The following is a 27,907-nucleotide window of genomic DNA, read 5'->3' as shown; positions in this document are numbered from 1 at the left end:
AATTTTTTTAATTAATTTTGTTGTGTGTGTATATATATATATATATATATATATATATATATATATATATATATGTATATAGGGTGTGCCTAGTACCTGTCAATTCGATTTGTATCACGATTCATAGGTCACGATTCGATACCGATTAATCCCGATACGAACCTATAAATAGATTATTGCGATTGTATTTATTTTTACTCAAATTTGGAAAATACTAATCAGTAAACTTGTACATGTGCACTGTAAAATTTGTATGAAAATGTATTTATCTGAAAATTCTGGTTTATGACTGTGAGCCACTGCATTTAGCAAACAGGTTGCAGTCTGTTTCATGTTTGAACAGCACTAAAATAAAATATTAAGGCTTCATGTTCCATTAATATAACATTCTTCCATGATTAATGTGTGAATTAAAAGTAAGACATTGAATTGAATATTCCCATAAAAAATTGATGTTTAAAAATCAATTCGGCCGCATATCGAATCGATTCGAGAATTGCGTGTTGTAATATCGCGATATTTGAATCTCACTTTTTTCTCGATTTTTTCTAACACCGCTAATATATATATTTGCTCACAGCAAATACATTTTTAATCAGTGACTTAATTTGAGGAGCAAATTTCAAGGAGCTATTTTTTTGCAGGTTAATCCCAGGCATCTGAAGCAAGGGTTTAATTAAAAAAATATGGCAATAACAGGGGAGTTGTAGGGCTGTAGCTATTGAATAATTTAGTATTTGATTATTGTCCTGAAAATTCGAAAAAAATCGAATAATCAAATAGTCGGATAAAATCTTTTTTTGCACGATTAATGGACATTTATAAATACAAAAGAAAAAAGAAAACATTTTAATTCATAAGGGACCAATTGGTTTCCTTTTTTATATAATCAACAGTTCCTCTGTTTTTTTTTAATTCAAATTGAGCGTAGCAGCAAATTATTATCTTGTGTAGAAGCATTTTCCGTGGGGCAATTTCAAACAAATATACATTTCAGTTTAGATTGAACATTTTGAGTATCAAAAACATGAGTTATTAATTTAAGAAAGACATTAACAGTCTTTATGCAACTTCACTGGGCAAAATTCAGAATTTGATTAAATTTAGTTGATGAATATGAATTTGAATTGACCCCACCCCACAGAATGTTGAATTGAATTTGAATGACAGAAAGTAGAATTGAATACATTGAAATTTGGAGAAATTCATTCTAATCGCTTACTGTATCAAGAGGAATGAGACTTTTAACATACATTTTTCTTAAAGAGACTACAATTAAGTGTAAGTATCCTTAATGTTGCAAAGCTTTGCGTCGTCATATAAACATTCCTGTGACACTCGTACACACAACACTATGCAATGAGTCATTCTCACTTGAATTGGAGAATAATGATTGAGCATTCATTTTTAACTGTCTATTTTTTAAGAGTGAAAAAAAAAAACAGTCAATTTGTTATGTTAAAAAGTTTTCCCAGAAAAGCGTGAGAACCCATAGATGAGAGAGTCTACACCTTTATAAAGATGGGCTTGAGGTTATTAAATTAGTCCCAAATGCTTTCTGTTTTTCTTTTTTTAGGATTAGGATGCTTATGCTCACCCCCTTACAGTTTCTGTTGTTAAAATGATAATTGAATCACTAGCCTCATTAGCGAAGCGTCACTTGACCACCTACTGATATTACTGGGCGTCTAATGGTGTGGGCCCTGAGTGTCTGTGTTGCGCTTGCTCTGTCCTGGCAGAGGTCGACGGCTCCCCTCTTTGGTGGAGATTTTCATGCATGCCAGATCCACCACACCAGCATCTATCAAAACTCAGACACAATCTGCTTCCTCCTCAGGTCATTGAATCGGTGGAGGCTGGTGTCTGTGGATCTCACTCTGCTTCGTTTGTCCTTCCTTCCTTTCCTCAGTCTCTCCTTTGGTCTCTTGAGGTCTCCCTGATTTTTTGGATTTGTTGGAATTTAGATGTTTCTGGGGTTGGTGAAGAATTCTGGTTGGTGGCTCGGTGGGTGGTGTCTGGCCGGTGCTGGATTTCACTTTCCTTTGTTTTCTTTGGTCCCCTCGGGTCTCCTGACGGCGGTGTTCGGTTTAGGTGAACGGTATGGGATTTTTTCTAATAGGTTTTTGGTGAGCTAACGAATGCACACACACTCGCACGCACGCACGCACATACACATACTCACCCACATACAAAAGAAAAGAAAAGAAAAAGAGCAATGATGATGACATTACCGAATGAACAATACTGAGCTCTTTTTGAAGAAAAAAAATAATAATAAAAAAATAAATAAAAAATAATGGTGTGGAAACATCGACTGTCTGCCGAAATCAGTCTATTGAATGGCTAATTATGAATAGATCTTATCCTTAGAAAGCGTTTGCATTAGCTGTTGCACCTTCCAAACATATAGTAGGCAGAACATCAATTAGCATGAATTGGCTATGTTGTATATTACACACATCAAAGCATGGACAAAAGTCGTCTTCTCCTTTTTTATCTTTTTTTTCTTCTTCTTTTTATTCGTATTCGTATTCTTCTTCTTCTTATTATTATTATAGCATACAAAATATATTTCATCCTATATACTATAGTTGGGTATATTGCCTCACCATGGTTATTTTTGCTAGAGCAACCCTTGTTTTAACAACAGAATTCATGGTTTGTCAATAATGTTATCGCTTAGTAGTCTCATCTTGTATAGTTAATATTTAATTCTTCAATTTTTGGTCTTTCTTTGTAGAGTAAAGGTAAACGTTAGAGAACATCTGCTGAATAATTAGATCAAATCCTCTTTTAAGAAGGGCAAAAGCATGGTTTATGGCAATAGCTCTTTCAGAAAATAGGTATTTGAGATTCAATTTTTCATAGCTCACATCCAGCACACAATGCACACCAGAACAATAATTTACTGAAAGCTTACAATATTTTTTTTTATGTGGTCTTGTTTTTTGTTACATAGTGGGGCTTACCCGTCCATGTTGGGCAATTTTGCTAGGCACCACAAGTTTAGACCTCTTTTTGAGGGTCAAGACTTGGTTTTAGAGTTTAGGTTTGAATTGGGTTATGATTGAGGTTAGGCTAAGGAATAGGGGTAGGCAATAATTTTTGTTGGTTAGGGGAAGGGGCTAGGAAATGCATTATGTCAATGAGATGGCCCCACAAAGATGGTAAAAGAAACCTGTGTGTGTGTGTGTGTGTGTGTGCGTGTGTGTGTGGATGATACTTGACACGCACCATTACTCAACCTGCACCAAATAGCTGTGTGCTTAAGAAAACACTTTATTTTTGTTCATTTTACATCATAGAGGTGAAAAGCTCATTATTTGAGGTCACCTCAAGCTGAGACACTGCTGAAGTGAAAGGAAACTCATGCAGCTACCAACTGTTCACTTGTTTAATCTACACTGAGCACAGACATGGGTAAAGGAATTTCTGATAATGGGATTCTCTTCGCTTCACTTTGTTGTGGCCCCTTTCTGTGGTCAAAATGAAAACAGGAGTTGTTTACTGCATAAGGGGCTATCTGTGTCCTTTTTTTCTTCTTCTTGATAATGGCTGCATGATGATAATGACTTGGTGCTAGTTGCACAGATGGAGGCCTAGGGAGCAGTCCACTGTCATCTTGATCGGCTCCACTATCACAACATAACACGGATTGCCGCCTCCATTTCTATCCCAGCAGGAACTAAATGATTAAGGCGTGAAATTCTACAATGCCTGCTGCATCCGAGTAAAAATTTGAATGAATGCCAACTGTCTTTCCTTTGTTTAATGGCTTCTTGATAGCTGTACTATGAAACAGTATGAAAATATCAGATCAGAACTACTGTATTAACTGTACAAACCTTAACCGTTTAAACACATTTTATTTTGATTATTAAAAAAATGTCAGTAACCCTACACGTTTTTTACCAAGTCAAATTAGTTATAAGTTATAAACAGTTTTTAATACAGGCTGTGTTTGGAAATTACCGGGAGGGGAGCATGTTCTGCCTCTGCCAAACACACTCTCTCAGTGCTGTAAGGGCACCAGAGATGAATTTACGTAGACAATGAGTTCCGGTTGGATGAAACATAATAATAATAATAATAATTATTATTATTATTAGTATTAGTATTACACAACACGGCTCAAGACTGCTCCTTAATGGTGACATTTGAGTGCAGCAAAATTTTCACGTGCGATGTATGTACGTGTGACTAATACATTTGCAGATTTTTTTTAATTATTCTTATTTTTTTATTTCTTGGCTATTTTTTGTTGCTGACAAACATATGGTCCACACTTTCTTCCCGCTTACCTATCATTCCGATTAAAAAATGTGTGGAAATGTGAATATTTAATTTGCAAATTGACGTGCGATTCGTGTGTCCCTAAATTTTCTACTTCCAAGATTACTAGTCTCCTATTAAAAAAATGGTGCTGTCAAAGTTAAAGCTTGAAGAGTTCAAGCTTTAACTCTGCAGTTAACTCAGAAGTTAAAGCTTTAACTCTTAAACTTTTACAGCACTGAAATCAATAAATAAATAAAATTGCACTAATAATAATCACAATAATACTAACAATCATAATCATGTGTGTCAGGCTGGCTGGCTGGTTAGCAAATCCACCTAACAGTACTGAGATCATGGATTCAAACACAGGCTCCGCCTTCTGCAATATCCTCTGTGTGCGTGTAGGTTTTCTCAGGGCACTCGGGCTTCCCCACTCATTGCAAAAACCTAAATGATAGGGTAAAATGATTGAAAAATCTAAATTGTCCGTAGGTGTAAGTGGTTATTTTTGTGTGCCCTGTGATAGTCTGGCAACCAATTCAAGGTGTACCCTACAAGTGCATTGGGGACAGGTGGGGCAGTGACCTTTGAGTGGAGCAGTACTTTTCAGCACATCAGGATTTTTCAATCAAGCAATTCATGAGACAGCAGACATTTGTAATACGTTTGCAGCACAAAGGCGTAGGCCCTCTGGTGCTGTTGGCGTCTCGCTGAATGCTGAATATTACTCTGTTATCAGCATTGTGTGAATGTTATTAGTTAGTGTGTTTAAATTGAAACTGTGTTTGAGGGGGGCACACCTTTTTTTGACATTGTCAACAAGTCATGACTTGTATTTAAAATTGCACAGATTCTAATGTTCAGTTATTGGTAAGATTTCTTAACTGTATATTGCTGTGTTTTTTAGGGCAGCGACGAAGGTGACGTGGACAAGAATAAATGCTGCACACTGTGTAACATGTCCTTCACATCAGCTGTGGTTGCAGAGTCACACTACCAGGGTAAAATCCATGCCAAGAGGCTAAAACTGCTACTTGGGGATCAGCCTGTCATCACAACCAAAGGTATACAGCCAAAAAACAAAACAAACAAAAACCTAATCCTCAAACTTTTCAAAAGGCCCCCTTATATGCAGTATTCTTAGCATCATATGGTACAATTTTGTCATTTATTAATTTATTTTTAGTGTGGAGATCAGTTTGGTCCCACACTGTCCATTCATAAATGATGCAAAACGTCATTTAATAAAACATAACATTTGCAGCATCGTGTCTGCTTCAAACTACGGTACAACGACTGACTGTGTGTTCTCGGTGGTGCTACTGACACTGTGGGAGGTGAGAATGGCACAGCGTCACTCTACTAGATTATTCTTGCAGAGAAAATTGAGAAATGAGTGTCCAAATGGGAGATACGTGTGTGTGGTGCACTCTCGCATCACGTAACATTGTTTGTGCTTACAAACGTGTTGCCCAGTTATTAGTGAAGGACACTGGGGTTACATGTTTAATTTGTTCAGTGACCCTGTTTTCTTTTAATTGTATTTTTATTGATTTAAAGAAATGTATTGACAGATACAGTAGTTTTTAGCGCATATACAACCCACAAACAATTCACCAGACAAATCGTAATCCGCTATATGAGGAAGATCATATGCTAAAAAAAAAAAATCTTTGAAAAAAATTATATATATCATTAAATACAAATATGATATTCAAAAATCCTTTTTAGTTGTTGAAAGGTCAGTGATTGAGAGATTGTGCATAGGTAGACCTACGGCCTACACAAAACGTGTGGAATATACGTATATAACTATTTTGAATATGTGCTGACATTAACCGTTCATTGTCTCAATTAAAGTAGATGCAACAATACATTATCCAGTGCATCAAACATATACTGTTGATACTATTTTGCATAATATATTTGCATCCAATCGACAAAAAAAAAAAAATTACTGTGTGTCAAGCTGAAGCATAACCAGGTCATGTTTTGACTACCACCCATCAGCCAGGTGGGTTCATACAGGTATCTGGGGGTCCACATTGACAACACACTCAGCTGGAGGGTACATGTTGGAAGTCTCTGCTCCAAAACTCCAACAGCGTCTCTATTTCCTACGCAGACTTAGGGTCTATGGAGTGGAGCAGAGGATCATGCTGTTGTTCTACCGGGCTGCATTGGAAAGTATCATCAGATACGGCATTGCGGCCTGGTACGGCAACCTGACTGTGCAGTCAAGGTCACAGATTGCCGGTCTGGTGCGGACTGCCATGAAGATCATGGGGGTCAGGAATCATCCTTCCCTACAGATGCTTTATGAGCGGTCCGTCACCGGACTGGCACAGAAAATTGTTACTGACCCGACTCACATTCTGCATCATGAGTTCCAGCTACTGCCTTCCGGCAGGAGATTCAGGGCCCCCAGAACCAGGCTGAACCGCTACAAGAACTCATTCCTGCCGACATCCATCAAACTGCTTAACAACCGACATTAACTCAGTATAATAGATATATGGTGCAATGTTGTGTGTGTGGAATATATGCAGCCGTGCTGTACATACTCATGTATATATATATATATATATATATATATATTTAGGAGTGTGTGTGTGTATATGGGTGTGTGCAGTCCTCATGTATGTACTTCTCTACACATGTATACTTCTGTGAAGGTTTCTTATTGCTGCACTTCTTATTTAACTTTAATTTGATCTCTTTCTATTCTGTTGTTTCTTCCTTACTGTAACTGCAGCTGGACGGAGTCAAGGAAAAAGTTCCCCACGGGGAAAATAAAAGTATATCGTATCGTATCGTACTAGTGCATTAAACAGTGAGACATTTTGGATTCTGATGGCATGGGAACTTGAAGATTAGTACAGTCAAGAGGGGGAAGGTAATGGGGAAACTGGGAGACAATCAAGTAATGAGTAATGACTAAATTGTATTTTTTTGTGTATACAACTTAATGTATCCAAAGTTTGAGTAGAAATTCAGAAAGATATTTTTCATTTTTATTTTACAGCTTGAAAACAGGTCGGAAACAATTCTGGGACAATCCTGGTCACTTTGTGTCATAATTATCCATCCATCCATTTTCTATGCCACATGTCCTTGCAAATGACACGTTGGACTGGTTTGTAGTCAGTTTTAGAGCATGGACAAACAAACTACTCATTCTGACAAAGTGTAGCAAAGCATATGGAAGAATATGCCAACACCACAGAGGAAGGCTAGGCCCGAAGTTTAAGGCCCACCTCAGGGAGAATTGCTAACAACTACAACACTGTGCTGACCCCATCCGAAGTTGTTTCATTTTGTAGTATTGTCTGGCGTCTTGTCTGATGTAAATTCCCAACTTGGTTAATTAAAATGTTGTAATTTTTTGGCCCATTTCAGCTCATTAACAACAACTTAAAAGCAGCTGGTGTTGTTGGCTGATTTGTGCTAAGCGGTCTTTGTCTATATTCACCAGCTGACTTATACCACAGGGTGCCAGAAGTTGGCTGCTGGTATATTCTACTAACAGCTGTACACCTTGAATAAACTTTCTGATTGGCAGTTTGGAGGATATGAAGCCATAGTATTGTCACAATGAATGAAACAATCTTTAATATATTCAGTGAGCATGCACACATGCACATCACTTATTTGCACCACTGCTGATGTTTATCAATACCGTGTTTTTTATGGCGGCTTTATCTGAAATGGGTTTTTTATCCTACCTTTGTCCTTTGTTGCTACTAAAATTGCAATTGATTGAAAAGGATATATATCTCTTGCTCTCCTTATTTGTTATTTTACTTTCCCTTTCATACAAGCACAATAACAGCCTTTGACATTTGGAAAGACTGTTCAGGATTATTTCAAAGGCTGAATGAGTCGATTATAGCTCATGCTAAATCTATTGCCCCCCCGAAGAGCTGAAATGAAAGAGCGGAAATGACTTTTTAGAATTTCATTCAGTTTTGTATTCTGCATTACATAATCCCTCTCAGCTTGATTACCAGTCAATTTATGTCGGGATAGCGTTTCTCTTGCAGCGTTTATAATCAATAATTTGTCGTTCTTCTATTTTTTTCTGGTCTCTAAAGGTCCTTTCATTTTTATTTTACTTTTGAGTTCATGTTCAAGCATGATTGACTGATACACCACCGACTTTGGCCTTTTCCACACAAAACTCCCAACAAAAATATAACAAAACGAAATAAAAAATGTAATAATTATATTGAAAATATATATCTATTTTTGTAAATGCAGTAGGTGAATGGTAATTGAAAAACAAAACAAAACATTTAGCCTAAACAATGCACTATTAAGGTGGCACGGTGACTGACTGGTTAGCACGTCCGCCTCCCAGTGAGATCGAGTCCGGGCTTGGGTGGAGTTTGCATGTTCTCCCCGTGCCTGCGCGGGTTTTCTCCGGGTACTCCGGTTTCCTCCCACATTCCAAAGACATGCATGACAGATTGATTGAGCACCCTGAATTGTCTCTAGGTGTGATTGTGAGTGTGAGTTGTTCGTCTGTGTGTGCCCTGTGATTGGCTGGCAACCAGTTTCAGGGTGTACCCCGCCTACTGCCAGAAACTAGCTGGGATCGGCTCCAGCGACCCCCGTGACCCTTGTGAGGAGTAAGTAGTTAAGAAAATGGATGGATGGATGGATGCATTATTAATAAAATGACCACAAAGAAGTTCTTAATGTTTGTTTTTCTGTGTTTATTCTAGGTTTATTTGTGACCTCGTTTGAATTTTGGCTCTGTAATGCCTCAGCAATGAAGTGGTGCTTTTATTTGCAGAAGACAATTCTGCTTTGGCATTTAACCTGCAGAAAATTAAATAATTTGAATTTGGAGTCAAGTGAAAATGGATTTGAATTCTGACATCAAATAGAAATTGAGATGAAAGCATTAAACAAGAAATGAAAAACACTTACCCTTATTTGAGATCAAAATAGGACCAAACCACAGAAATGTTTCTTTTCTTTAATAACCTGATTATTTTGGCAATGACATATCCCGTTGACACATTTTAGATGTGCTTCCTTTCAAACACAGGTTGATTTACAGGTAAGGGATGAGCGACTCTACGACTGGATCGGTCGCGTGACTTTTACTTGAACTGACAAGGGCACATCCTGTGTTTAGTCTGCTCTGAGGTCTTATGCACATTTTCGTTTGACACACTGTAACGGAATATTCTGATGGTGTCCTTCAATTTGTGCCACACTTAATACACATCTGATAATCATGGCAATCAATAATCCAGGAAACTGTGAGACAGAAAAATAACCACAACATCTTGGCATGGGGGAAAAAAAGCACGACACATTTGCTTCGTCATGAGTGTGTGTTACAGTCTTGTTTGGTTGTCACATCGCCTATCAACATGTCTTAAAGTCAACATTATTTGACCACTAAAATAGGAGATAATTTACACAGATGATACATCAGTATTCTAACTGTTGAGTGTCTCTAATCATGTGAAATAACAAAATAATTTTAACAGCACCAGATCTGTCATGAAAAAAAATGGCATTGAGATAAATCCAGGCTTTTAATTTCTACGTCATGCTTGATTGATTACACCATCAACGTTTTTGTTGTTATTTTCTTTTTTTATGCACCATCTCTTGGGATTCTGCGTTGTCACAACAATGCATTGCCAAGCATTTTTTTTAATCTCCTTGTTCACCCTTAAAAGTCATGAAGGTGTTGGTGTTAATGCCTCAATAATCCCTAATGAGACAATCCTGCCCCTCTATCGGCATGGAAGAGCCTAAATAAAACAGTGTATGCCTGTTTTCCTCAGGACATACTTTTTTACGCTTTACTCGGTGACATCAATTCCGGGCGTCAGTCTGAAACTGATAGGGTGACAAATTTCTGTCAAAAGAATGACATTTTTGCAAGGATGATAATATTACATAGCACTACACACAGCCGAGAAATGCCGAATGCTCACGCTGCGGTAGTTGAGACGATGCACTGCCCATTTCCAGTCAGATCGTGAATACTCCAGGAGGTGCTCCATACACCCGAGTGCAATTTTCTTCGCCATAGGCCCAAAGAAAGACAACAGTACCACTGGCAGCAAAAAAAATAAACATACAGTGCTACGAACCACAGTGGAATTAGGAAGGAGATTATCACTGTGACTACTTCTTTAAATACTGGCACAAGGACCCCCCTTAGCTGTTCAACAACGTGCCTGATGTTAAACAACGCACGCAAGGACCGCTTAGTAGTCTAACAATGTGCCTAATGTAAAATACACAAACTCAGCACTGAACAAAAGCTAGCATTTATCTTCCACTGATGCCATTTTACCACAACAAAAAAGGTAAGGTATTTTTTATTCTTTAAAAACTGTACTGTACTGTAAATGTAAAAAACATAAACATAAATTAAATTAGGAATTTTCTGTTTTTGAAGCTTGGGAACGGATTAATTGCATTTATTTCCTATGGGAATTTTTTTTTCGAAGGTTGAACAATTCGGACTTTGAACACTTCGCAGGAACCAATTATGTTCAAACTCCGAGGTACCACTGTACTCGTATATGGTAGCTGAACTTTATTTTACCACAATTAGTGTATTTGGTCCTCCTGGGATGCGTCTTCCTGGTTTTCATTCTGTTTGTGTCAGACTGAAGTAGAGAGTCCAGATCAGTCTTTTCAAGACTGCCGGAGTCATTGGTGCTCTTAAGTTGTTCACGCTTGTGTACCCCAGCATCCTTTACTTCTTTGACAGCAAGCAAACAGGCCCCTTCACTCTAATGTCATCTTCAGGAGACAAAATTCTTTATCTGGGGTCCAAGGCAACTGTGAAAATAACTGCCTTTTCTTGGTCTTGCTGCCGAGTACAAATCTTTCCTAATCTCTGTTGTATCCCCTTTTCTGCACTGACAATAAATATGATTTCCCTGAGCTTGTCTAAAATATCCTTTATTGTGTCAGCCCTTTGATTACCTGTGGAAGACCTGAAATAGTTGTATACTGTCCACTAAGGTAGCAATCTCAAAAGGCGCAAACCCTTATTGAAGTTCTTCAAGCAGTGTCCAGTGCTCTGGCTTCAAGTCAAAGAGATGCTTTCCCCTCCTTGGCGTTACTGGAAGCAGACAAAAACAGCTAGCCTCACTGGATTACTGCTTTTAATTCTGTAATATTCAAACAAACAAAATAGAGAAATTGGAAGAGCGATATAAGATGCCGATTTAAGAGTGTTACAGCATACCCCATTTTCCATGTTGACTAGTGTCCGTATTAAGGTGCAATAAATGTGTGGTCCGTCTATTTTCTAAACCACCTGCCCTCATTACATTACGGTCATGGGTGAATTGCAGTCTATTCCAGCTGACTTTGGGTGAGAGGCGGAATACAACACTGGGCGACACCGTGAGGATGTCAGTCAGGTCAGTTCGGGTCAGTCGTGGGATTCAACCAATTGGGCACACTTAACTACACATACATGAATTATCCTCACGTCTCATTTTGGCAAAACAACACAAAACCCCACACACGTGATCAAATAATCAATGCATTGTAAAATAATTAAAAGCCAATGTATTTCTTTGTTGGTGTTTTTTTTTTTGCCATGTCCCCAAAACAAATTAAAATTTCTGTGAGTTAAGTTTTCATCTTCAATTCTTTTGTCTCTTTTGATACATGGTTTTATTTGAGTTGGAGGCTTTGTTCCTTTAGGTGTCTCCTTTTGTTTGAACAGACTATGAACAAATTGAGCATAGGGCTTAATGTTGCAAGCTTTCTTTTGTCCCCTCTGTATGGGTTAAATTAAACCAATTCTGACATCTTACAGCGGCCCAGCAGTCAAAGAAGTCACTCAATCTATTGCCAAAGACGTTGATTCAAATCGCACGTAATAGCATGCCGTTGAAGCTGTCAACAGCTCTGACTCACTTAGGGTTCAACTAAGACAAAAAAAATATGATGCATTGCAGTGAATTGATGTCCTCATTCACAATTACTGGACTCCAAATACATAAGACGACAGTAATAGAGTTGGGTGGGCAGCACATTCACTCACACAGGGTTGCATTAATTTGGTTAATAGCCTCATTTGACACTGTAGAGACCTCACTGCAAACAGTATGTGTTCAGGTTTACCGTGGTAACCATGCATTAAGACACAAGTGAGCAGAAACGGGAACAACAGGCTCTTTATTCCATTTGTCAAGTAGCATTGAGGTTTTCCTCTTCAGGCATTTAATGTAGATAGCAGCTTATTTTACACTTGACTGCATGAGGACGGACCATGGGCATTGTTACTTTGCAGCAGATCAGAGCTTATTAACGCTCGTATACCTCGTTGTCTGTTGCATGCTGCTGCCGTGCTTGCACTTTGAAAATCCAACATAGACGGTAGGGTGAGTTGCTGTTGGTCTGCTATTTGGTTGCAAATAGTTTTTCTAGCTCACTAATCACTTTTAAATCTCATTAATGCACCTTTTTATTTGTTAAAATGAAATAAAGTAGTACCTCGAGATATGACTAACAAGATATGAGCTGTTTTTTGGATGTTTTTTGTTTTTTGCTTTGACTTGCAAGCTCAAACTTGAGAAACAAGTGCTGTATTGCGGCAGGGAACTCAAATCAACTAAATTCACATCACAACGGAGCAGCCTGGCAAACAGGTCTATGGAAAAGAATATTCAAATAAAAAGGATTCAAGCTGTTTATTGTTTATTAAAGGATCTTCAGGCAGTTTGTCACTTTTTTTTTTTTTTACTCGTGACTGCCACAAAGGCAAAGTCTGGCCCAAAGCGTAACTGCAGCATCTGTGTCAGGTTCGTTTGTTGTGCGTGCGAGTACGTGCTCGATGTTAAAGCGACAGCCACAGTTGACAAACGAAGACATGACTTCAAATGAGGTGAGAAAAACGCTGCCCCTCCGCTCCCCAAAGAGTGTGCTGGGTCCGCACAGGGAAGATAAAAGTTCGTAGGTGCAGTCAGAGTAAAACAGTCAGGGCTCTTCGTACTCATCTGCGAATTGGTGGAGCATGCATGATGTAGAACATTACCTTTTTAAACGACACAATGCACCTTTAACGTTCCCAGTTGAAGTTAACTGTCAAACTACACATACAACACATTAAATGACAAAAGTCTTTCAAGATTTGATAAGAGAACTTTGTTAGGACCAGCTCTGCTAGGGAAAAGGGGAAGTATGTAACACAAACCAAGGATTTAAAATAGTTAAATGAAATTTGACAATTTCATTGGGGATTTGTCGGAGGTTTACAATGTGTTTTACAAAGGGTGTTTGTGTTTTTTTCACACAGAGTTTGGATTACGTATTAACAAAGACTAGAGTCAAGCACAGAGTTTACAAAGACTGGAGTCATTTGCAAAGAGTTTACAGAGATCAATGTGACCTTTGTCTCAAAATATCACAAAAGCGCACACCGAACAAGAGACAGGTCAACAGCTCTGTAGCAAAGTTCCAGCCGCCAGGAGCAAAAGAAAAAGCAGCACTTTTATTCGTCACAGGTCCGACAGGTGGGGATAGTTGATTGGAGGGGACAAAACCAATCTACCAATGAGGAGGGGCAGATCGCACAGCCAAGTTTGCATTTGCAGACATGGCAGAGGAATCAAACATGCGAGGGCAGTGGAAACGTAAGCGGGCCCAAGTCAAGCACCGTAACAACCTGCAGCTTGTCTTTATGCCACCTGCGTTCAGCTTTCCGGCATTCCTGTTATGCTGTGCTTTTTATGTCATTCAACCAGGGCTCAGGTCTGATTTAAGACCACCGAATTCGGTAGATTATGGCAGCATGAGTGGGTCGTAGGTCCAATTTAACCTTTGGTAGAGATAAATATACTTTCTCTCTCTTTTGTACATACAGTGCTGGGGTCCATTTCACAAAGCATGTTCAACAAACACTGAGAATAACCCTGAACAGCGAGTTGACATACACTGAGAGATGAAACTCTGCGTTTTGGGTTCCAGGACAGCTGATTTAAGGTAGTTTTATCAACGCAGAGTAGTTTCACCTGGAGTTACCACTACACTAAAAAAGACCACGTCAATGGGGCCCCAATTCGTCGAGTCACCATGGCAATGGGGAAGCAGAGCATGGCGCCGCCCTCTGCTTCTGCGTTTGTTTGCTTGTTTACCCCTCTCAATTAAAACATCTTAATGCGATCATATGGCGAATTTGAACAAGCCTTTAGAAAAAATGTGTAACACCACAACGGCTCACAATAGAGGGAAGTGGCGTGGGAGAACGTTGCTGTTTGGGTCAATAGTTAAATTTAAATGTAGCCCTTTGCAATCACAATAATGTTACAGGGAAACCTGTTAAATGGTAGCTCATTAATTCATTTCATTTAGGTGCAATCCTGCGATGGAGAAGCGCACTTGTCTTCAGATGAAATATAAAAGCATTATTCAAACGGTTATAAGAAAAAAACGGAGCGCAATACATAATATATGCTGGAATGTGAGCGCATGACAACATACAGCTGGTAATGTTGCAAATGTAAGGACGGATTAGGTTGTGTATGTAGATGATGGACTGTGATGTGAAATGGTACCATTCAAAAAGATAACTGTGCGGAAATAGCAGCATGTCTAAATAATCATGTCTGATAACAATCCCGCGACAAATATTTAATACTTGCGCAATATTGCGGCACCTTCATCAATAGGGTCATTGTCAAAAGGACATGTCATGTTAGTGACAAAAGTGGACTTTACGCTATAGACTATAGGCGTATTTACGCAAAAAGTCGCCACAGCGGAATGATGAATGAGGAAATGAAATGTCGTGTGTGAAAGGAGGCGGGTACAGGGAAAAACTCGAAGTTCATTGTGAAAAACTTGCTACCGAAGTTTGTTTTACTATCTTTGTGGGGCCATCTCATTGACATAATTAATTTCCTAGCCCCTTCCCCTAACCCTAACCATAAAAAAATATTGCCTACCACTATTCCTTACCCTAACCTCAACCATAACCCAATTCAAACCTAAACTCTAAAACCAAGTTTTGACCCTCAAAAAGAGGTCTAAACTTGTGGGGCCCCGCAAAATTGCCCCACATGGATGGGTGGGCCCCACAACTCTGTGAAGTCCCGAAATGTTGGCCCCACTATGTAACACAAACAAGATTACACACACAAAGATTTGAGAATAACCATGACATTTAGTTACCTCCCTTTCTGAATCGAAAGACGCAGAGTTTCCCACATTTCAGGGTTTCTTGACCCAGGGTTCTCACTAAACCTGCTTTGTGAAATAGACCCCTGGTCTACATACCCGATTCCAATTTAATTGAACTGTTGGCCTTGCCTTACTTGTCTTTCAATGAGCTGCAGTCAATTCTACAAGCATTGCAAAGCAAACAAATCCAAAAATCTGACACCAGCATTATACGCTTTCTAAATGTGTTACAAAGCTGATGCAAAACGTAATACAATGTTTTGTCCTGTTTTTGCTCAGAGGCATCTTCCAGTCCTGTAAAGAGCTCTCCAGACACATCTCCCATGACCTCCCCACGACACCGACGCGACTCAGATCGCTACTGCCAACTATGCAATGCTTGGTTCAACAACCCAGGCATGGCCCAACAGCATTATGATGGTAAAAAACACAAGAAGAATGCTGCCAGAGCAGACCTGCTGGAGCAGCTGGGCAAGACTCTAGACATGGGAGATATGAAAGGTACTGAAAGCTTGACTGAACATTGAATTCTGTGTCTCTAGTGTTAGTTTCACTGTTGCATATTTATCGATGTGTTCAATTTCTTGAGTCAAATCCCAGTCTACGTTTCAGGTCTCACCCTTAGATAATAACAGAGGGTTAGCTTTCACTAAGAACGCTGGAGTGATGACCGGGGCCTTTCCCCGCTGGGCCTGGGGTTCGGGGGTGCCGCCCGTCCTTCGGTGCCCCCATGTCCCCTTCTGCCCCCGGTGTTCCGTCCCTCCACGCGGTAGGGGGTGGGGTGGGCGCGGGTGCCCTCTCCGCTCCGCTGTCCGGCCCCTCTTCGGCGCCGATGCCTGGGTACGGGGGATCCCCGGGATCTGGGGGTCGGGGTCAGGCATTGTAGATGTTTCAAAGGCAACTTAGCTGTAACAAGAAGGATTACATTTTTACGTTTCATGAAAATTATTCACACGCTGTCTGTTGGTCTTCCGGAATGTCAGCAGGAGACATAGTCCCAGTTGATCCAGTCAGAGGACAGGCGAGTGTTGACTGGGGTCTCGGCAGTGTTGGGCAAGTTACTTCCAAAATGTAACATATTTCATATTACTTGTTACTTGCATTTGAAAGTAATACGTTTCTTTACAATATTACCATCTGTGTAGAGTAATGAGTTACTCAAGTTTAAGTTACTTTTAAGTTACTTTTTTTAAACATTTTTTTTAAAATCTGGGATTAATTTATTTAATCATGATTGTGAGATTTTAAAAAGAAAATGAAAAATTTGCAACCATAGCTGGTAAAGTTAACTTGTAATGAGGACCTTTAACTATATAACGTGTGGTACTGTATTTGCTGGAAAGAAGAAAAAGGCTGGGGGGGGGGGGTGTTGTGGGGTGGGGGGTCCTTACAATAAAGTGGTATATTGTACATTTGTCTTATTGCTTTCACACTTGTCTTTTTTTCCATTTATCTTATTACTAGATTATGCAAAATCTTAAAATTAAAAAAATCTATTTATGAAACCCCAGTTCAGGGCCTTTGATTTTGATTAGTCATCTTAAAATGTGGAAAATGTTTGTTTTAATCCTCATTACATAAAACTGGCTGTTAACACTCAAGGCTAAGACTGCTTGATCAAATAAGATAATTAAGTAATAAGCATCTTAAAATAAGCAGAATGGTCTTGTCTGACAATCTTATTTTAAGTAAATATATGAGGAATAAGCGGTTAAGAAAATGGATGGATAACTTGTCAGAGCAAAATAAGCAAATTTAGGTTACATTTAAGAAATTATATCTTACTTAAGATTTATGAGATGTATAGTCATATAAAGTATGACTATACATTGGCTTCAATTTTAAACACTAATATGTTTGATACTTCATTCATTTAGGGCACTGTGTATTTAGTACAGTACCAGAAAGGACACATGATTGACTGTAGAAGCCAATGAGGTCAGTAATAAAGTATGTCTCAACTGGCTTGTGCTGGGTATGGTAATGTTATGCGTTGTATGTGCCCAAAAAAAAAAGGTCATCTGAATACCTCAACATAGCATGTCTCCCTTCCTTTCAAGTTTGGAAGGCCTTCCTGTGTTCAGTCCACTTGTGTATATTAATTCAGGCTTTTCATGCACAGTTGAACTGAAGCTATAGTCACTGTAGAATCGACTAATATGTCACAAGCTGTTAATCTGGGGAAGGGAGGACGTTGTCGCTTATGTCACAATATGTCAATAACAATTACACAATCTCTTTCCAGCTGGTGGTACACTAGCTGCCAGAATACCAGAAGAACCCTAGAGGTGTTAAAAGGCATTCAGATGTGACCATACTGACCGAGACTGACAATTTGGTACAGATCAGTGGATTGATTCTTTATGTTCATATAAGTGGGCTACAGCTGGTAGAGGGTAAATGGGTTGATTGTCTACTTGGCTAAAAAAAAATAATAATAGGGATGTGAGTTTGTTCCGGTGTATGTGCTGCATGTTATTTTTCTTCTCATTTATTAGAAGCTATTATTAACTAGACATTAGCCCTCCTTTGCACTTCTGCAAGAATGTTTAATGCTTTTCAAACATCCTATGGTATATGAATTATGGGTAAATGTCAACTTTACTTGAATGAGGCAAATTAATTGTCTTGCTTGTATCAATTTTTAATGAAGCGTTTAATAATCCCATCAGACTTAAGACAGCGTCATATGTTGAGGAATAAAAATGCAGTTGGCAAAGCTGGTTGGTGGTACCGTAGCTCTCTGTGAAATAAGCAAAGTAGTGTTTGGGTTCGGGGGTGGGCTTGTTTGTGGAGTGGGGGCTGAAGGAGGCTGCACCTGCTGCCAAAGCACTTTTCTCTACGTCTGTTCATCTTCTCTGCCACTTTTGATGCCTTTTTATGGTTTATCTGATGCTGCGCTTCCCTCTATCTGACCCCAGCATCATCTTCTCAATCTGCTCAGCATTGCTGATAAAATGTGCAGCCTGACTCTGCAGATGTGTACATGTGATGAAATATTTAGTAGCTCCTATGAAAAAGTTCCATCACACGCATTGTTGTAGAAATGGTCATCCATGGAAAGCTGGAAAGGTCAAATGGGAAATTATAGAGGAAAAATGGTTAGAATATTTTCAATGGTACTGTTTTGTTCATGTGTTTATCATTGAACAGGGGTCATCTGTGACTGAAGAGGTGTTTGTTTCAAGAAATAACTCAATAAATGACAGTTTATCTCGATCTATCTTTTCTTGTCATGATTTCTCAATTATTTCTTAGCAATTTATTTAATTTTTTCTGTGAAGTAAATGTTGCTTTGTGACTGGAACGTGAACATGACACTATTTTGAATGAAGAAATTGCCTATAATAACATTTTGGGATTTGTCATTATAGTTAGTTTTTCAGTTTTGAGTTTTGTTTGAGATATATTAGTGTTAGTATTAGTTTGTTTTTGAATTGGTGCATTTCTTGTTTACAAGATTAAAAAAAAATATCACAAAAAGTATTTTGTATGGAAAAAAATGTTTAAAACACTTTAAAAGCAACCATTAAATGTTCAGAGACTTTGAAGTATAAAAAGTGCAGTGCATAATATGGCTTCTGAAGTTAGATGCATCAAAACCCTATCTTTAAATGATGCTAGGATGGAATCGCTTTCCATCCCTTTGTTTGCCATCAAGCTTGTTTCACCTTGACACTCTTCCTCTATTGTTGCCTCTTTGGCAGCTGCTGCTTTTGTGGCGTAGCAGAAGAACCTTATTTACTTATTAACTCATTTTGCTCCCAAAAATGTATAAAAAACCTTCTATTTTAAATATCGCAATGGTCCCAAAAACGTTTTTATACGTTTTAAATGTTTTTTTTGTTTTTGTTTTATGCTAGAGCATACCGAAGGCTCTGATGCAGCCTCTGACCTGAAGAGGTCGCTTGAAGCAATGGCAGTTATTACAAAAAACGGCCAGCAGATGGCAGTAGAGTATAAGAGATCAACCAGGGCCATGTGGCAACAAGCTCTTTTCCCCAGTGTTTTGAACAGATTTGTGAATAATGATGAAACTTAGCTATATTCTAATGCTAATTGCTCCAAAACTGAAACAGATACAAACATACTATTTGTTCTGATGAAAGAAGAAACTATTTTTTCTTTTGGCAGGTTCCATGTTTTGTTTTGTTCTTTAATAGCAAATGAACACAATATTCTGTGGGTCTTGCAAAATCTGTCAAAATCCGGTAAAACAGCCGGGAACAAAGGGGGTTGATTCAGTGAAAATGGCTGGGAGGGAATGAGTTAACAAGGTCTTTTTGTGAAGGCAGCAGTAAAATCAAGGAGAACAAATTAGGGTCGTATTTTGTTTCATGACTTGTGTTATGTAGAATAATAGAGGATTGGATAAAGGCTCGTTTTCCATGTTTCAATTTCCAATTTTAAATGAGAGACGGCATACGTACTGGCAAAGTTGGCTGAAAGTGTTAATTGCTTCATGGGGCTTCATCTGAGCATCATTAACTAAGGCAGAAGCAAAGCCGGCTTCGTTCCTCAAACAAATCTCGTACACACAGAAGCATTTCAAGACTTGCGTGTGTCCAAAAGAAGTCTGGGGTGGCGCTGTAGTGCAGCTACAGGGAGTTAAGCGAAGAAGACAAACACATTTTTTTTCCGACTACGACACAGCTATCCGCCATTGTTGTTGACAGACTGATGGTTCGCGCGCAGTCACGCGAGAATTGGCAACCATTACGTCATCACTGGAGGAGTATCCTGCATATGGTGTCCAGACGAACGCGTACGGAGGGCGTTTTGAAATTGTTCCACTCTGGAGCCCGGTTTCAAAAGTTATCGATTTCAATCTCCGAAACTGAGCCATTGTGTAGACGAACGGCCTAAACGGTAAGAAACTTTTGAGGATACATTGAAACTGGCTTTCGTGTGGACAGGGCCTAAATACACACCAACTGACAAGAAAATGAGAGCCACCTGGTAGAGATGGGACAATGAAGCCTTGTGAAGCTTTTGAGGCTTTCGGCTGATTGATTTGGAAAAAGAGTCGAAGTTTCAAAGCCCCATAAGATAGATCGTACCGGTGACATCTGGTGGTCAGCTGGAGTCATAGCAGCTATAATCTTCAAAGTGATTTGCCTGATTGATTTATATTCCAACATAACACCAGTACATTCAGTCTTACATTTGTGTCTGTCTTTTTTTTTTTTTTTTTCTGTCTAATGATCATCAGGTACACATGGAAGTGTTGCAATATTTTGACACTGTACCAGTACTATGGTTCAATGTGATGTCCTGTTACTCATTCGATTTTTATAAACATGATTTGATATGACACAAGTGCGCTGTGAAGCCAGATGACAAGTATTTCAACATCAGTCTTTGGGAGATGTGACTGAGGGTCTTGGAGAAGCGCTTATAGCAACTCGGTGGAAAATACTTGGGTCAAGCCTGTATCTTCTACACACAATTTAAAAATAATGCATAATTGGAAACTTTAAATGCATCATTTTGGGAGTACTTTTGTTGGAAACATACCGAATAACTAACTTTTCCAGGTGAACATAAAGTGAAGCAAATATCTACATGAGGGAATTGTGCTTGTGCTACAGTGAAAATAAAGTAAATAGTATGTACATGAGGGAATTGTGCTTGTGCCCAACTTTTTATATATTTTTGTTTTACAAGTTCTTATTCAACAACAATATTTGCTCTATTGTGTTCGGCTTCAGCTGACACCGCGCCAAAAGGTTTGAATCAGTTACGTAATTTGCGGTATCTCAGTAGCGCGCATAAAGCCGCATACGTCATCAGCACGTGATCACGGAGGTTTGATCGGGGCTTTTGATACATTGTTTCGAGCAGTCTGTCTCACTCGGCTGACACATGCTCCGGAGTCTCAGCGTCAAACGTCCCATCTCTACCACCTGGGCAAGACACACGTAGCTAACTGAGCTGATTGGATTGCACAAGATCCCGGATGGCAAGCACAGGTGGACATGATAAAACTTGATGAGACATTGACAAAGGGAGACACAAGAACATTTTTTTTTGCATATGTTGTGTTGATTGTGCCGTGTGGCTGCACACCACACATGGTACGTTCAAAACGGTTACTCCCATGATTTTTTCTCATCACGTGTGGAGTTGGGAAGCTGGACGACAATGTTAAAATCTTGCTGTGTGAACCAGGCTAAAGGTGACAGACAGTATTAGCGGTTATTGAAGGGGGGGGGGGGGCACTTTTTTTTTGATTACCTCTATCTCGCGGGAATTCACCTATTGCGGGCGGACGTGGAACGTATCACTCACAAAAAGTGAGGGAACACTGTAAATTAATGTTTTAACTAGTAAGTACATGAGCGGCTACTGAACACATCATTCACTATGGTATGGTAATTTGCAGGATCAATATTGACGCAAGGTCCTATTTTGTTGGTGATTGAGGGGAAATTTCGGAGAAAATGACGAACTAAGCATTGCGGGAAGGGTGTTTTCGTCCATCAATGTAATCGTCAATCCGTCAATAAATATTTTAATCCGTCAATGACGGATATCCCATCTTGCTGACGGATTGACGGATGGCTGATTGATGATTACAATGCGATTAAACTTGAAATACCGACGGATTGACGGTGACGGAAGGGTGTCCTGACTTGTTGATGACGAACGCTCAAAATTCATTGACGCGCCCACCCCTGCTAATTTATGTACGAGTGAAGAATGAAAGTAAAATGCAAAAGAGGTAAAAACTTTACAGACCACAAATGAAGAAAGCCATTCGTAATGCTTTCCACATAAACAATGCATGGCTGTCATTCAGAGAGAAAATAGCAATAGAAAGTGTGTAACCCCAGCTGGTGATCTCACTTCCACCCATTACCTTGGCAGAGAGAAGAGTGGTACATTACTTCATGGCTGTTGTCTGAAGCATCTTTTTTGGGAGTGTCCCAGAGGAGGATTTTAGTCTGAGTAGCACCACAAAATGCTCCTTCGCAGCTTCACTTTGGAAAGAAAACACTTTCAAAAGAAAGTAAACTAGTGTTGTTGGGGTTTTTTTACCCAATGGAAAACAAGAACATGTTCTTCATGCACATTTTACATTCAGAATTATGTATAATTATGTTAAAATATCTTAGAATGCACCATAAGCATTACAGATTTACCAATAACTTTAATATATGTCATATGTTATTTTATTTATGCAGTACTCTCAGCACATCAGCAACCTCCATAGACGATCACATTCACACTTAGGTAGACTTGTCAGTTAATTGAGCATGCATGTTTTTGGAATTTAAGAGGACGCCGGAGAACTCTCACAACAGGGCCTCCCAACACTGTTATCTACAATGGTTCCAAATTATGATGCAAATGATATTTTTCAGATTTTTATAAACAGTCTATGCAATTGGAGCTCAGCAAAATTTTCAAGGCATCAACTGATAGAAAATAATTTGAATGTTTTAAACAACAGTAATTTGTTGAATTTGCAGCAATAAGAGATTGTGTTTGCTGAAATCAAAAGCTTTTTCAATCAAAAACAGGTCAAGTTCCATTTTAACGTAGGACCTCTTATTTGATATCAGTTTTTGCAATTCTAACATCCATTGAACATGTGAGCTTTTGGAAAGCTTCTGCTTGAATTTTTTTCCAGAATGTCAGAATAGTCTGGTGACAGAACATAGATTAGACTTTAGCCAAAGTGAAGCCAGGTCTAAGTTGTGGTGCAGGTGGTATAATATGATTTGGGTAAAATTGCATTGGGCATGAAAATAGCCCTTAATTTTAAGACCAGTCTTTGCACTGCTTTTACACCAATTATATAAATACAAGCCTGAGAGGAGAAAAAAAGAGTGGTCTGGATAAAGGCCTGATACGGAAGTTGTCTACAGCTCCAGTCCCAGTAACTATGTAGTATTGTGTTGTACTGGAGATGGAAAGAATGTAAGACACCTCGGAGGGGAAACATTGATGAGGCCAGAAGTCTTCCAAGACAAGACCATGAGGGAAGAGCTGCAGGTGGCTGGAAGTGATTGATACTCAGGCTGCTGTGTAATCTTATATCCTTTCAAGAATAGTTTGAGAAGCAAGCAGTCAAGGGCCAACACGGAACAGGGCATCACATCTTGCTGCATAACTTATGATATAACAGCTGGGCTTTGCCTGATGGGGTGCATGCATCACCGAAAACTTACACTATAGTGGTTTAGAAGGAAACACTTTACTGTAATTGGAAGGACAAAACAAAATTCTGGTTTTAATTTTTCATTGATAAAATTAGTTTTAGATGGGTTTTCTTAATTTGAAGTAACATAACTCATTCTGGAAGTCCAGAAATCCTAATTAAACTTTATCTTCTTCCTCAACACACTTTATATTTATAGGCCTATAGCGCTGCTACATAGCGGGACATTTTCATACTGGATATAAAAACACCTGTGTTGAAATGCCAGGTTTTTGTGATGCACAGTAAATCATTTCAAATATTTTTTAACTATTTACCTGACCTGTAACCTGTACAATTTCTTAAAAATGCATTTTTGTGAGGGGACATAAAAATAAACAAATCTGAATATACAAGTTTGCACACCCTCTTACAAGTGGGATGTCACATTCAAACTGTTAGATAAGAATCAGTACATACCGACCACAATTTAAAGTACCTCTGATTAAACACAAATAGATTTCACTTGTTCTAATAGACCTTTTGGTAGCATTTTTATTTTTATTTTTTAAAAAGCTTGAAGGTTTTGTGCTAACATTAACTGAAACTGTTCATAAATCCCTCCACCTTGACTACATCCAGAAAACTGCTTTGGGAGAGACCACAGTAGTCACAGTGTGCTGAAAAGAATTGAATTGAATTGAAGCGTTTTGTCATAAGTGATATGGCACGACTTGTTCTTGTGTCAGTCTTGTTCATTTAGAAGCTCCATAACAATGTTGCTAAACAGAAAATGTCACAATATTTTTTAAATGTCATTTCAACAATGCTTACATGAGTATTACAGTTTTCTCAGCTCTCTCTCATTTTGTCTGCATTACACTAGCACCGCTTTGCATGATGCGGAAAATCGGCAATTGCAATTCATCTCAGGTATGATAAATCACCTCCTCTGAAGTGGATGTACTGTTTGTGTACTTCCAGGTCTGAAACGACGTTATACCTGTGACGTTTGCAGCATGACACTAAATTCGGTGGCGCAGTACCACGCACATCTGCAAGGCTCAAAGCACCAAAACAAGTGAGTTGATCACGCTACTGTGGGGTCCAGAAGTGGAGCTCATTTGCACGCTTTAAGTATTGATGCTGATGTACGTAATGCTAAATGCTACTTCTTATTTTGGCATGAAAATGGTTCTGCTGGCTTTCATCTGTGTCCTTGAAATCCCCTGCTCCTCCAGAAGGCCTGTGCATTTTAAATACAGTGCATTTCACATTGCATGCATAAATTACAGTGGTGGGCCGTGGTTTTCAGACCTAGGCCTTCACTCAACACACGTACCACATCCCTCATCCCGCAAATAGATTACAGAATTTGCATCGGCAGAAAATTTTCACAGCACCAACAAAAACTTAACACAGTGCCTGGTGATGAAATCATACAGTCAAACTGTTTACCAAGTGGTTATTTTGCCGCGACCGGTAACTTTGTCATGCTAACCCCTAAGCTCAGTGCTCGCGAGGCGTCTGTCTCGACAAGACGGCGTACGGCGATTGAGTCATCAGAGACGTTCACGTCAAAATAATGCTAGCAGGAGAGTTGCTGGTCACGGCAAAATAATAACTGCCAACTGTTTATCGTCCATTGCATCTGTCCATCCGGCTCCATTACAACAGTCAACTCAAAATCTCGTCACACAGTTCACAATCATTTCTCTCATAACATGTCAACAAGAATACAAATAACTTTAAAAACAAAATACATCATACTCACCTGAGATGCCTATTTATAGACAAACTCTATTCTCTTTTGCTAGCAATGTTGATTTGGTCAGAGAGTTACATTATGTACAAGTAGTTGCTGCCAATGTAAGTGGTGAATAAATCCTTTACTGGATTGAAACAGGCTAGCCAGCTACAGGCATTGTCTGAATAATCCTCACAATGTCCAGGTTTTTTCTTTTTTTGAAAACCTTGAAAAGGAATTTTTAGTCATGTACACTTCGTTGTCCTCTTCTCGTTTTATGTACGCTACTGTAGTGTAGCTCTGAACCAATCAGAGGACGGAAAAATTCTGACGTCCCCTAAGGTCTGTGAGTGGGCTTTACTTTGTTTGATTTGTGTGTTCAACTCTTCAATTTGGAGTCTGACGCCGTTGGGAAGTTAAACACTGATATAGCATCACATGGAAGCTGAAATCTTATTGGACAAAAAAAAAAGATAATCCACTAACGACTGCAAGATGTACAGTGTAACCCGCGGTGACTGATCAGCCATGGCGCCGTAGATAACAAAAAAAAAATCAGAGAGCAAACAAAGGGACTGGAAGTCCACAGCCTTATTTTATTAATAGGAAACAAAAAAATGTCAAATGTAGGCTTCTTGGTGCTACCACGCATCACGATTATGCGTAGAAGTCCATGGCATTAAATACATGTGTTGAAAGTGTTGTTTGACGTACCTGATTCTTGATTGTGAATTACAATTATTGAATAAAGTTGTTTTTATTTTTATACACTGATGGCCAAACGGAAAAAGTGCTGCATAGGCGTAGCAAAAACAAGGAGGCGCAACCTTGTGGCGCGGTGCCATACTGCGGATTGTTACAACGGCCAAAACACATGCTCTGAAATGAATACAAAAGACTGTTGGAAATAAACTTACAAATGTATGCAAAGTTTTAAATTTAGGTCAGGGCTTTTGATAATGTTTAGGCTTGGAGGCCCAGACGGCACGCCACTGATGAATTATGAGACTATTTTAAAATTTGAGATGGTCCCGATTTTCTGGGGGCACCCTGGTTATGTTCAATGCCATTACAGATGAACTTTTCCCAAGCAAAATCTTTAAACCAAGTATTTATTGTTGGCTACAATTTGGTCAATAACCAATAATATTTTTAATCTTGCAAAAGCTTGTCCCGACAGTGAACAATGCACAATAACATGCTGATTTCTGTCTGTATCAAAAATGAAGTCTGCAGCGTTTAGGCCATTGCGGAAGAAGCAAATTGTCCTCCTAATTTACAGTACTAGTATTTAACACTTTATTTGTGGGCCTATACAATTTATTAGCTTTATTATGATAATTAGAAAATATGTGCTGTTGTATTGTGGTATTAATTTGAATATAAATATGGAAATTGACAAATATGACTTGTTAGAAAGATTGTAAGTGTGCTTCCTCCGCACTGTCAAGATGTCCGTAAGCACTAAACCCCTCCCCGATTTTTATTTTATCGTATTGTGATGTAAAAGCAACCAAAGCAGTGCCATCTGCACAGTTTGTGTTATTTGATAGATGTTACATGGCTTGCTTCTCCAGGAATTAATTCTTCCTGTGGGGCAGTTTCTTGTGGCACACATCCACAGGGATGCCGGCATCACCATACTTGACATAGCGTTTAACAAGCTCCATGCTTTAGTCATGCATGCCTGCACTGCTTCTTGGAGCCATGGGGTTTCCATGAACATCTGCTGTTATAGTCACTGTCACACACAAACACAAACACGCACATGGAATACACGAACAGTACCTTATACTCAGCAGGCTCCCACAGGGAATTCAATCCGCACGCGAACCCCCTAGCCACCACGCACTTCCTCCACAACCAGCCTGATTTCACCTCTATGTAATCCACAACTAGGTGCCTTTTTTTCTAGGTCATTTGCTTATTAATGTAAGCTTACATTATAAATCTGGTGTCCTTTATCAATTTTGTATACTGTATAGATCCGTGGTGTCCAATATGCGGCGCGCCGTCCATTTTTTGGAAGTCCACGGCATATACTTAAAAAGATCTTTTGAAATGACCCACAATGCTATTGAAAAAAAGCAAAGAAAACATGCGTGTGTGTGTGTGTGTGTGTTGGAAATGTTTCTAGATATGCAAACACACAAATTTACATTAAAATGTTTCTGCTTATTGTCTGGCCAGCTTATTTAAGATTGCTCTTGTTTTGGTTCTAAATGTGAAGACGGGTTTCAACTGCTACTCAGTGGAGGGGCAGATAAATCCCAAGGGGAGACAGGGCCATGCAGTATCCCAAAACCAAGAAAAATAAACTAAACTATTTGCCGTTTTATCCTTAGCAATGGCAGTTTTTCAAAATATGAATGATTGCTTGCTTGATTGGTTTTACTGTTTTTAATAAGTTTAAGTAAAAAATAAAATAAAAGTGACACTTGCATTTTTCTATGTTTCTGTATGCGGCCCACTGAGAAAAAAGTTTGGACACCCCTGGTATAGCTTGATGGATATGTAAACTAATCATAGAAAGTTGGGGATTCAATTTTGGTTGAAAT

At 39.0% G+C, this 27,907-nt stretch overlaps 1 protein-coding gene across 1 annotated transcript in view; it reads left to right on the top strand.

Annotated features, from left to right (window-relative positions):
• Positions 1-27,907, top strand: part of zmat4a (zinc finger, matrin-type 4a) — an 85,782-nt gene that overhangs the window by 41,809 nt on the left and 16,066 nt on the right. Inside the window, exons 4-6 of the mRNA XM_086077229.1 lie at positions 5,183-5,339; positions 15,736-15,957; positions 24,587-24,683. Of these exons, the coding sequence (XP_085933355.1) occupies positions 5,183-5,339; positions 15,736-15,957; positions 24,587-24,683 (476 nt within the window). The remainder of the gene's footprint in view (positions 1-5,182; positions 5,340-15,735; positions 15,958-24,586; positions 24,684-27,907) is intronic.

This window comes from Leptonotus elevatus, chromosome 5 (assembly GCF_054856555.1).
Source record: "Leptonotus elevatus isolate MCC_2025b chromosome 5, RoL_Lele_1.0, whole genome shotgun sequence".
Classification (NCBI taxonomy): Eukaryota; Metazoa; Chordata; class Actinopteri; order Syngnathiformes; family Syngnathidae; genus Leptonotus; species Leptonotus elevatus.
The sequence above is the reverse complement of the archived record's forward strand: the minus strand, read 5'-3'. Positions and strand labels throughout refer to the sequence as shown.